Source organism: Carassius gibelio, chromosome B8 (genome assembly GCF_023724105.1).
Source record: "Carassius gibelio isolate Cgi1373 ecotype wild population from Czech Republic chromosome B8, carGib1.2-hapl.c, whole genome shotgun sequence".
Taxonomy (NCBI): domain Eukaryota; kingdom Metazoa; phylum Chordata; class Actinopteri; order Cypriniformes; family Cyprinidae; genus Carassius; species Carassius gibelio.
The window spans coordinates 2,004,170-2,016,669 of NC_068403.1; the positions used below are offsets into that span (position 1 = coordinate 2,004,170).

Sequence of the window (12,500 nt, forward strand, 5' to 3'; positions counted from 1 at the left end):
CTGGCTGGGAATTATACGTTTAATTATGCGTTTTCAACCTCATCATGGGAGCAGATTGATCTCCGGCAGCAATTTAAGAAAATGATTATCTAGTCTGTAAGAACTGACCGTTGAGCGGCTTCAGTCATCTCCCAGAATATCAGTGTGAGACGAGTCAGATTTGTTATAATCATCTTTGAGTGTATTTATCCAGTCATATGCATATTTAAGATGAATGTTGAGCTCATGACTGACATTCTCATCAGCTGGAGTCTGTTTGATCTTCAGATGAAGAGTCTGAGGATGTTTTCTCATGCATCTTTCTAATTTTTCATCTTCTGTTATTTGATTCATCAGTAGCTCAGCTGAACTCTTCTTTGAGCATACAGTGTCCAAATTTAACTTATTTCCACACTTGTTTGAAACAATATATTGCATGATTTGATCATATGATTTGTATATTTAATCATACATTTTTATATATGATATATAATATTATTTATACTATATATTTATGCACTCATTTTCCTAATATTTTCCAAAATGTACAGCAGGGCATGCAAATTGAGTCAGTTTTTGGCCAGACAGAAGCTGCACACAGACTGAATATAAATGAATATAAATATAAGTCTCTGTAAATCCACTCGCTGACAGCAGGTGGCGCTTATGGAAAAGCAGAATTAGAGCCGTTTCCCGTAACCTACGTGGACAAAAAATGTGTGTGTGTGTGTGTGTGTGATCAGCGTGTGTGTGTGCGTTTCTCTCACTGTTGTTGTGTCTCTGACACAGTTTCTCTATCAGCGATGGATATTCCCACAGGAAACTCTTATCTGTCGACTGCGCTGTGAACGCTGTGCTTGTTTAGTGAGCGGTTTGTTTGAGTTTTGTCTCTCTAAAGGTCAAGCTTCATCACTTTATCAGTGTTTCCACGAGCTGCTCTCAACCTGCTCCTGCAAGAGTAGAATCTCTCTTGTTGTGATGTGTGTGTGTGTGTGTGTGTGTGTGTGTGTGTGTGGTGAGTACCACAGAGTGTGGAGGTTGAGTAAACTGGAGTGAAAGCCTCCTGCGGCTCTGATCTGCTCCTGTCGGGAGCTGTGCTTTGAGGACAGACCTGAACAGCTGGGAGGCGTGGCCTCGTGACCCCGTGACCCCTGAGAGCCGTTCTTCATGAGACGTCTGTGCAGTGGAGCTCAATAAGAGCCGTGGGACAGACGTCATCACACCCCTGACCACATAAACAGTTTAATTCAGTCTAGAAAACCATGCAAAGGGTATTATTTTTTAATCAAAAATGTCTTATGGAATTTTATTTTAATAACAATGTTAAACCAGAAATTATTTAGACACCAGATATTATTTTTTTTGCTAATGGGTGCACCACATATTCTTCATACAGTGGACTTCCAGTAAAATGATTCAGACACTTTTAGCTGATCAAGTGTTTTTCTGTAATTGTTGGCACATATACATCTTTTATGTGAGTTACTCTCCTAAATCAATCCCTTGGTGCATACAGATAACACTAACAGTAGAACATTAAACACAGATAATAAAATATAAAGTACAAATATATAAATAGGTCATGTAAAAAGAAGGATAAGTAAAGCACAGCTGCATTTATCTGATCAAAAATACAGGAAAAATGTGAAATATTATTATGATTTCAAACAGCTGTTTTCTGTGTGAATCTGTGTTAAAGTGTAATTTATTTCTGTGATGCTCTGCTGTATTTTCAGCATCATTCCTCCAGTCTTCAGTGTCACATGATCTTCAGAAATCATGAAAATATGATGATTTACTGCTCAAGAAACATTTCTGGTTATTATCAATGTTGAACACAGTTGTGCTGCTCAATATTTCTGTGGAAACTGTGATGCATTGCCATTCAAAACTTTGGGGCTAGTAAGATTAAAAAAATTAATTAATACTGTTATTAATCAAAGATGCATTAAATTGATCAAAAGTGACCGTAAACAAATTGATGATATATATATATATATTATGGCTTGCATAGACTAGTCGAGTGATCGATTACGTCATCCACTAGTTGGCGCTGTTGGAAACAATCGACGACTCGAGCATGCATTAACCATAAAGCATCCACTGAGTTTGCAAGTACGACGTGAATTTTAGGATTACAATATTGCGTGTAGCTGTTACTTTCTAAGACCTTATCTTTGTTGCATGTAAAATTAAAATATTTAATGTAATAATTAGGGGTGTGTCCGAAGTCAGAATGGCATGGATAACGGCTTCAAAAACAAATAACAGACAAGGAATAATTCTACCTGAATACTCGGCTGAAGCTGGCACAGTCTGGAGTTTGCTAGATAACAGTTGAGTCGGGATCAGTGCAATATTATACACAGACCTCTAAAGTCAGAGTGTGAAGTGAATGAATGTTAACTTTATGAATGAAAAGAGCTCAAATCAAACACAGCATTGCTGTTGTCTCTCCGTGCATCTCTGAACAAATGATGACAGAACAGATTTTAACTGAAATATCTCTTTAAATCAGGCCAGTATATGTATTAGTTTGTTGCGTTTTTCATGCATCAGGCTGAATGATGATTATTTAACTCAGGAAACATCATCATCGGCTCTTGATCAATATATGCACATCCACGTCCAATTCATTCATGAGATCCTGTGAGAGAGGATGCATTCATCCATCAAACACGAGCAGGATTACGAGGGTTAATCCATTTAAAGCAAAAGCGTAATGGGAGCAGACGCAAGCTCTTCTGTGTTCCTGGGGTTTGTGTTGATATGTAGCGAAAACAAAATGATCTTCTTCCTCAGTATCTTAGTCTTGTTTTCCAGTACAAATATCTACACATCCTTAAATCAAGATGCATTTACTGGAGACGCAAAATGACTGAAGATATTAGGTGTTGTTCAGAATTAAGTGAGTTTATGCTTTAAACAAGAACAATTATCTGCTAATGAACTAAAAGAAAACTACTTTTTCTTACTCCACCGTCAGGGATTTGTTCTAGTTTCAAGCATGAACTCTCTTGATTTTAATACATCTTTCAGGGTAATTTGATACAGTCAGTAATAAGTAAATGTTAATTTAAGAACATGTACACCATTTATTCTGGAGAACAATATAAAAATATTTAAATGTGCTGTGAAAAAAGACAAAATCAAACATAATAAAAATATATTTTTTGGGGGATGGACATTGTATATTAATTTATGGACAATTATGAAAATAACAGGAAATTGTGATATATTTTTCAGACTTAAAATCATTAATTTTCCCTTCTAAAGTAAATGTTAATTTAAGATTTTTTTACATTTATTCTGGAAAACAAGACAAAAATATTTAAATATGCTGTAAAAAACAACATTGAAAAACATAACCGGTGATATTTGGGATTAATTTTATGGACATTTCAGAAAACTTCAGAAAATTTGTATATATTTTTCAGACTTAAAAAAAAAAATCTAAAGTAATTGTTAACATTTGTATGTATGTATTTGTAAAGAAAAACAAGGAAAAATATAAGTACACTTTAAAAATAAATAAATAAATCAAATCAAATATAAATGCTGGTAATTTTCTGATGGGACATTTTCGCTTAAGTTTTTAGAGTTTCCTTCTTCTAATTTTATGGATAACTCAGAAACCAGTGTAAGTAGAATGTAGCTCTCTGGAATCCTTCAGAAGCGTGTGCTGGAGGCTGCTTCTGCTGCTGATGTTGTTAGTGTATTGATAAAGCGCTGCGCTCGAGGTCTAATTGAATCCTGCATCTGAACAGGAGGACAGTAATGTGATCAGAGCAGGAGTTTGACCTCTGGCTGACCTCACGTGACTCCAGACGCTCCTTAATTATGAAAAGTGAACGTGATCGGAAGTAAATACAGACACAGCATTGAAGCAATACACTACGGGCAAAACCAGCCTCAATTTTGTCTCTTCAGACTAATGCAAAGAAAATATTCAATATATATAATAGTATTTTTAGGGCCGGGACTCGATTAAAAAAATTAATCGAATTAATAAGAGGCTTTGTAATTAATTAATCGAAATTAATCGCATTTTAATCGCAGATAAATATTTGACCTGAGAACAGTGAGAAGTAATTTTTTTCACATGGATTTATAGTATACCATTGAATAATGACTGAATACATAAGCTTAAGCAAAAAAATATTGTTTATTTGTGTTCAACCAAGTCTAGCAGACCAGTGCAATTTTTGCCATGAAGTGTAGCAATAGCATATTTAGAAACAATTTAGAAATAGTACATTTCAGAAATTCAGGAAACTTATAGGTGCTGGAACCTTCTGTAAAGTGTTTTTTAAGTAAAACACAATACTGTCAATTACATTCAGAACATTGGAAACACTGACTATTAGAAAACATCTCTCTGTAGCTTCAGAGGCCATAACATACTAAGTCCAACTCTCAATAACCTTGGCCAAAACAATAACGAGCTCAACATAAACTGTTGCACCAACAAAAGAATATATAGTTCAACATAAAGTGTAAAGTCCACGCTAGCTGCTATATGTTTTGCGTTGAGATGATACTTGAGGCTCGATGTGCTGCGATGATATGCGAACGCTAGTTGGTGCCCCAGTATAATCGGTTTCTCTATGTGTATCTCTGTGTGTGCTTGTGTGTGTGTGAATACAGGTAATTTTTCGGATGGACATTATCTATTAATTTTATGGACATTTCTGAAAATATTTTTCAGACTTAAAATCATTATTTTTTTCTTAAGTAAATATTAATTAAGACTTTATAACATTTATTCTGGAAAACAAGACAAAAATACTTAAATGTGCTGTAAGTGTGTGTGTGTGTGTGTGCGTGTGTGTGTGTGTGTTAATGTCTGAGTGTGTGTGTGTGTGTGTGTGTGTGTGTGTGTGTGTGTGTGCGCGAGTGTGTGTGTGTTTATGTCTCTGAGTGTGTGTGTGTGTGTGTGCGTGTATATATATACAGTCAAACCCAAATTTGTTCAGATACCTTCAACATATATCACATTATCAGAGTTTTGGTCAAATAATTCATAATTTGCTTGACTGTATATAATATGTATTTTAAATGCATTTTCTTATTTATTTATTTATTATTTGAAGTTGTCATGGCAACAGATCCAACTGGAGTTAGTTCAGAGGTGAATGAAGGTTGGTCCTGATGTGTTAGAGAGTGACTGAGTGGTTGTTGATGGCGTCTCTCTCTCTCTCTCTGTGTCCAGCTCTGATCTCCATCGGTCAGTACAGCAGCACCATTGAGACGGTGGATGCCGGCTGGTGTAAGGAGATCACTGATCAGGGAGCCACTCAGATCGCCAGGAGCAGCAAGTCTCTGCGGTACCTGGGTCTGATGCGCTGTGACAAGGTGAGTGTGTAGCAGATGCTCCGCGGGGTCACGGGGTCACCAGATAAACAGACAGCGTCTCACCTTCATACTCCTCACGTCTGCATCATCTCTTAGATCACCGATTCTCTAACCTTTTCTCAGCTGAAGCCCGGAATAATTCGCATTTTAGTTCTGTAAAATTTTGTTTTAATTATTTTACATTCTTATGATTTTTAAGCTTTTTTTGTTATTTTATTTTAATTTATGGCTATTTATTATCATTTTTTATTTTATTTTACATTTTGAGGAAGTGTTTTGGTTTTTAATAATACATTTTTATTTCCCTTTTTTAATTATTTAATTTAAAGTAAATGTTTTATTTTGTTTGGTTTAATTTAAAAAATAAGGTGTTTGTGTTTAATATTATTTTTTTTATTTTTTGTGTGTGTTTTATTTAGCATTTTATATTTATATTTTAATTTGTCATTTATTATTCAACTTTTTAAATTATTTTATGCAAATTGTATTGTGTTTTATTTTTATTTCAAAATCATCTGAATTTTAAATAAATTTTTTAAGTTTTCTAACGTTATATTGTTTGCTTAAGTCTTTTATTTTTATTTTTAAAATATTTATTTAAATTTGTCATTTTTATTATTATTTTCATTAAATATTTTATTTAGATTTGTTTTTATTTTTAAATAATTTTAGTTTAAACATTTTATGATTAAATAAAAAATTTTATAAGTGTTTTATTTTTTTATTTTAAAACATGACACACATCAAAAGAAAGCACTGTAACTATAGATGTTTATTCTATTTCTATATTCCATGTCTCATGATTCAGATGTATGTCGTCTCGTATATTTCAGTGTGACTTTGTCATTAGTGATATCTAATCGTGATGTAGAGTGACTTGTGTTTCGGGTCAGCGCCGTTTATAAAGCCACAAGCCCATGACAAATTCAATTTCTGCCTAAATCACTTTACCGTCCAGCTAATTCTCTGTTTGTATAATCTCTTTGGGAAGCTGTAGATGTGACGGATAACCCGTCCTTCTCTGCATTTGCTTCCTAAAAGCCAAAGTCAATTATAACAGACATATAGATTCCCTTTCATGTGACGCGTTTCCATTTCAAACCCACACTAAAAGTTAGCGACTGAGTGGAATTTGTGGCATTTCCATTCATTTGGCTGTGAGCTGCAGACACACATCACAGATCGCTCTGTCGTGGCCTCGGGCTCAACGAGAGACGACTGAAAGAACGCTATTGATCCACTGCAGCCCAAATCATCAAATCAGTTCATTATGCCCCCCTCAGACCTCCAGATCTGGACCAGACTTTGATGTGACGCCGCGGAGCGAGAGAAGAACGAGAGAAAGCTTGTTTCTGTAATCAAAGAGAAGTACGAGCAGTTGAACAAACCCTCGTTGTCCCTCAGAGCCTCCAGTAGAAGAGTTTCCTCTTCACAAACAGTTTGAGTCAAAAGTGATCGTTTACTCATTCTTGTGTCGTCCTGAACCTGTTTGATGAGGATTCTTCCATGAAACACTTCAGGAGAATGTCTGGAGAATCTCGTTCGTTTCATAGTGAACTGCAAAAAAATTAATAATAATAATAATTAGTATTTTTGGCCTGTTTTCCAGTTCAAATATAAAAAAAAATCCTTGAAACATTGTTAATTTACTTAAAATAGTAGAACTTGCTTTCATTGTATATTGAACACAGTATATGTTTTTGTGTCATTTGTTACATTTTTATGATTATTTTTTTTTTTATCAATTGGTTATTTTTTCCAGTTTTTTTATGTTACATTTTTAATAGAATTTTAAGCAAGTTCTTATTTTTGTTTTAAATTATTAAAAAATTTTATATTGTAAAAGTGATTTATTTTATTGTTTTATTTCTCTTGTTAAAATTAATTCTTTTGTGGGTTTTGATTGCTTATGTTGTCATTATTTGTAAAACAATCCAAATAAATAAATTAAATAGTCAAATGGAAAAAGGAAATAAATAAATAAATAAAAACATAATAAATAAATGTCAAAACATTAAATCATACATTTAAAAGCATCTGCTAAATGACTATGTAAATGTAAAATATCAAAATAATCCTTGAAACAATGTTAATTTCCTCGAGAACCAACTCTGCAGATATTGAAATAGCAATACTTTGTATCTTGAATATTTAAATGTATGATATAATGTTTTGACATTTATTTATTATGTTTTTATTTATTTATTTCCTTTTTCCATTTGACTATTTAATTTATTTATTTGGATTGTTTTATTTTTAAGTTATTTATTTTAATTTGACATTTTTATGAGTTGTTGTATCCCATTATTTTCCATCAACACAGTTGTCCTTAGAATTAGAAAATAACACAAACCAGATTGTTTTTCTGTAGATATGACAGATGGAAATTAATTTATTGTGATGTTGTAGAAATCTTGGCATCTCTTTCAAAGATTTTCACCATCGATGTGAATATGTTAATAACTGTACATAAGATATTAAGACTTGTTTTCCTTGTCTCTTATGTGTGTTTTTAAGTAAGGTTAAAATATAAACAAAAAGCAGAAAAATATCTGCCATGCAGTACATCAAAAATCATTAAAAACAAGCCGTAATACAGTAAACGATACAATGTTGCTTTTCAAGTGAAGTGATCTAGTTTCAAGTATTTTGAGATTTTTCAATAAAAAAAAGACTCAGAAACATAAGAAATCCTAAAAAGGACCATAAAAGCATCATAACAGTAATTCGTGCATATGATCTTTTTATTATGCTTTTAGGGTGTTTTGGCGTTTGGCATGGCTAAGAACGTCATTTGAACAACTTTAAAGATGATTTTCCCGCAATATTTAGATTTTTCTGCACCCTCAGATTCCAGATTTACACATAGTTGCATCTCAGACAAATATTGTCCAATCATAACAAACCAGACATCGATGGAAAATGCATTGGAAAGTGAATATACATCTCGATTTTGAAAAATGTACACTTCAGACTGGTCTTGTGCTCCAGGGTCACATTTGACGAATCTCTATTTGTGTCGCACAGAAAAAGAGACATTTTAGTTGATCTGTGTCTTTAAATCATTGGATTGCACATGCAAACTGTCTTTCACGACCGTGTGATGCTCCTAAACCTGAACTGAGTTGAGCTTAACTGTTATATAATTCAATATTTCACCCAAAATATCCAGTTTATATTACTTTAATGATCTTTGTGTGAGGTGTTTCTGTCATAATGTGAGTCAGCATTAGTCTCTTCTGTTTAGAGCTGCAGGCGGGTTTGGTGGTGTGTGTGTGTGTGTGTGTGTGTGTGTGTGTGTTACATGTGTTTTGCTCAGATTTTTGAGGTTTTGTTTTAAAACAAGGGTTTTCTGAGAAGTATGAGCCGTGTCACAGTGTTTTACCGCGGTACATGTGCTGCAGGCAGGTTTAGGGTTACGGTAAATCAGCGAAGCTCACCCACTCCAGAAACCTTTTTAAGTCTTAACCAGAATACTGTGTTTGGATGCGAGGAATGTGTGTGTGTTTGTGTCTGCGTGCTGGAGTCATCAGAACAACTTGAGCCTGTAAAGTACATTTGTGCTCTTGGACCGAGTCATAAATACACACGTGCAATAATCGGCAACATTTAATGAAGTCAACATTCGTCTTTCCAAACGGAATAAGTTGCATTCACAGCGACGTTAAGTTACAGTCAAAGAGAAATATCATATCAGCTACAGAGAAATATGTGATATTACTGTAGTGTACACGCCAAAATATTACAAATAAAGAGACATTTACTTGAGTAGCAAAGTTACCTTCGATATAAAGTCTTGCTTTCTGAAAAACTGGTCAAAATAAAGTGAGTTTGTGCTTAAAACAAGAAAAAAAAATCTTATTTGAAAAGGAAAACTAGTTTATAGATGTTTTTTCTTCTTGTTTTAAATATAAATTCTCTTTCGTTTGATGCATTTTTCAGAAAACAAAACTTAGTATCTGTTACCTCTTTGATTCTATTCATATTCAGGAAGTAAACTGGAATTTTAAATGCATTTGTGCATAAAAAAAAAAGTAAAATCCATAAAAAAATTACTCTAATGCACTGCATTAATATTTTCCATATTTTTTTATTTACCTGCATTTATATTTTTTTCTGCTTTGAGCTGTACGTTAAGAGAAATGTCTAGAACATTAAAGAAAATAAAATTAACAGACTTTTTACATTAAATATTTTATATAAAATGTCTTATAAAGTGTTACTTAATAAAAAAAAGACTGATTTGAAGCCTGAAATATGTATCTGAATTTCCTGAATGTTACGTGAAATAAAAACTTTAGTTGTTTGTTTATTTAAATTTTTTGTCTGTTTTGTTTTTGTATTTTTGTGTGTGTGTGTGTGTGTGTGTGTGCAAGTTTTCGTTCTCAGCATTTTCCAATACACTCTTAAATTTACTAAAGTGAAACTTCCGTTTACTTGAGAAGCCTAATATCTTAACGTAATATCTGAAGTCGTTTAGCATCTCAAGGAAATGTTGAAAGTGTCTTGATTATGAATGTGTAGATATCTGCGCTGGAAAGCACGGCAGAAATCATTTTTCAAGTGTCCGTGCGTGCATCGGATGGTGTTTTCTGTGTAAAGTCATGTGAGATCTTCACCTTCAGTCTGCATGAGAATAACACACTTGACACGACACATGCTTGCTCTGGATCCCTGTGTGTGTGTGTGTGTGTGTGGTGATTATCTCACTCAACATGTGCAGCGTCTGTGTTTCTTCAGCCTCTCGCTCTAAACTCAACACTTTCTCACAGACCTCGTGCATTAATATATGAATCATTTCTTCAATGCAAATGGCATGCATTTTTGATGCATTTTAGGGAAAATTAGTGCATTGCATCAAAGGAAGTCAAATGAAAAGCAAATGTGTGTGTGTTTGTGTTGTTGCAGGTGAACGAGGAGACGGTGGAGAGACTGGTGGTTCAGTATCCACACATTGTGTTCAGTACAGTGATGCAGGACTGTAAGCGCACGCTGGAACGAGCCTATCAGATGGGCTGGAGCCCCAACACATCCACGGCCTCCTAACACACACACACACACACACACAGCACCGCAGAGTCATTATCATCACGATGCCCTTTATTCCGCCTTCCAACGATTATGCAGCAGAAACATCGATATCATTTGATTTGAACACAAATATGTTGATGCACACTTGAGATGCAGCGCTGCATTTATTTGCATCTGCAACCTACTGAGTCACACTAAACCCATCAGGAGCTTGCTCTAAAAACCGGAGAAAGAAATAAGACATTTTGCATTTTGAATGAGGAGAAAAAGTTTTTTCGGACCACAGGATTTTTGCATGGGGACATTTCCCTGCAGCTCTCATTATCGTGAATCATCTGGACATGTGTCTTTTCTGATTTGTTTGTGATTCTCATTATCATCAGATGGGATTTTCATTGCATTCTCGTTATTGAAACACGCTCATTTTACTACAGTGCAAGGGAAGGTTCGGCAAATAAAAACTAAATACAGTACGCATGATGTGGAAATGTTTCAGATTACGTCGATTTATTACTAGAGTTTTTTACTCCGTATTTTTGTCTTGCTTCACAGTTCTTAAGAGAAATTACTTTAAAAAAATTCTGGGAAAAAAATTAATGCATAGTTTAAAACAAGAAAATATATCTAGCACTAAAAAAAAAATAATAATAATTATAATAAAAAATAAAGGCGTTTTATTTTTCCAGACCCCACTTGCAGTTTTTTTTTTTTTTTTTTTTCGTTTTAAGCATAAAGTCGCTTAATTTTTACATTTTTTAGTTTTTTTCAAACAGTGTACTTGATCTTTTTTGGTAATTATATCTTGATTTAGTAATGTTCAAATATTTGAAGAAAAAAAGAAACAAGAATAGCAAGACGTTTTTGCATTGCAAGAATGAAACGTTGAGGATAAATGTGCATTTAATTAATAGTAACAATAATGTTGCAATGAAAAAAAAATGTTCAAAATAATGTCTTCTTTCTTTCTAGTTAGTGTGTGTGACTGTGACTCCTGTCATGTGTGTTCCTGACTGGTTTGGTGCGGTTCTCCTCTTCAGACTGGAGTTCCTCTCTCATGAGGAGTTTGACGGCGTGATGTTGAAGCTCTGATCTAGATGTAGACGTTTCTCTTGTGAATCTGTAATCTTGTGGTCTGGAGTCTGTAAACTGATATACAGTATGAGGTGGTTTGGTTTTTCCAGGTATATCCAGCATATGGATTGTTTTTGCATAACCTATGAATATTTAAGGATGTAGTGTCCTGCAGTGTGTGTGAGATTCGGTGGAGAGGTTAGTTAGCTGGTTAGTTCACTCATCTAGCCGTCCTAGAGTATTTTTATACTGTCTTAGGAGGAAGAGTTTAGTTACAGTCTTGATCTTTTACTGTACTCTGGGGATTTGAGTCAATTAAAAACTATTCTATTTCACCGGCTCCTGCTGTCGTTTCAATCCAGCGAGTGTGTGTGTGTGTGTGTGTGTGTGTGTGTGTGTGTGTTAACATGTAGATCTACAAGCACAAATGTGATCTGGATTTAATAAATTCTCCTGAGACCTGGAGTCACAGTCATTCAGAATGTTTGTTTATTAAATGTTATGCTTTCAGATATTAAAATAATTTACACACTTGCCATGTTTAATAAATCTCACAGAGCTCCAGTTTTTTTCTCACAGATTTTTTTTTTTTTACTTAAAATGTGAAAAGTCTGTGGTTTTGGTTATAACAATGCCATTTTATTTTAGAAAGATGTGTGTGTGTGTGTGTAACTGTAAGTTGACTACATCACTAACAAAAAAAGTATAGTTGTATTTGTCTCTTTTCTTCTTCTTCTTTTATTTTAATATGTCTGTAGTTTCTATTATAGTTTTAATAATATTTTTAATTATATTAATACTTTTCTAGGTAGTTTTAGTTTTTTATCTTTTAAAATATGTATTTATATTTGTAAAAATATAGTATTATAATTTTTGGAATTTATTTATATTTTATATTAATCTTTTTAGTTATTGTACTTTTGTGGATTTGTGATTATTAGTTTTGTTACTTTTTTGATGTCCCTCTCTGTGTGTGTGTGTGTGTGGTGTGTGTGTGTGTGTGTGTGTCTCTCTCTAAATATGTGTGTGTGTGTGTGTGTGTGTCTGTGTCTCATCAGTGTCTT

At 33.7% G+C, this 12,500-nt stretch overlaps 1 protein-coding gene across 1 annotated transcript in view; it reads left to right on the plus strand.

The window, feature by feature from the left end:
- Positions 1-11,771, plus strand: part of LOC127963270 (F-box/LRR-repeat protein 17-like) — a 144,931-nt gene extending 133,160 nt beyond the window's left edge. The window contains exons 9-10 of the mRNA XM_052563088.1: positions 5,192-5,334; positions 10,243-11,771. Coding sequence (XP_052419048.1) covers positions 5,192-5,334; positions 10,243-10,380 — 281 coding nt within the window. The 3' untranslated portion in view covers positions 10,381-11,771. The remainder of the gene's footprint in view (positions 1-5,191; positions 5,335-10,242) is intronic.
- Positions 11,772-12,500: the final 729 nt, after the last annotated feature.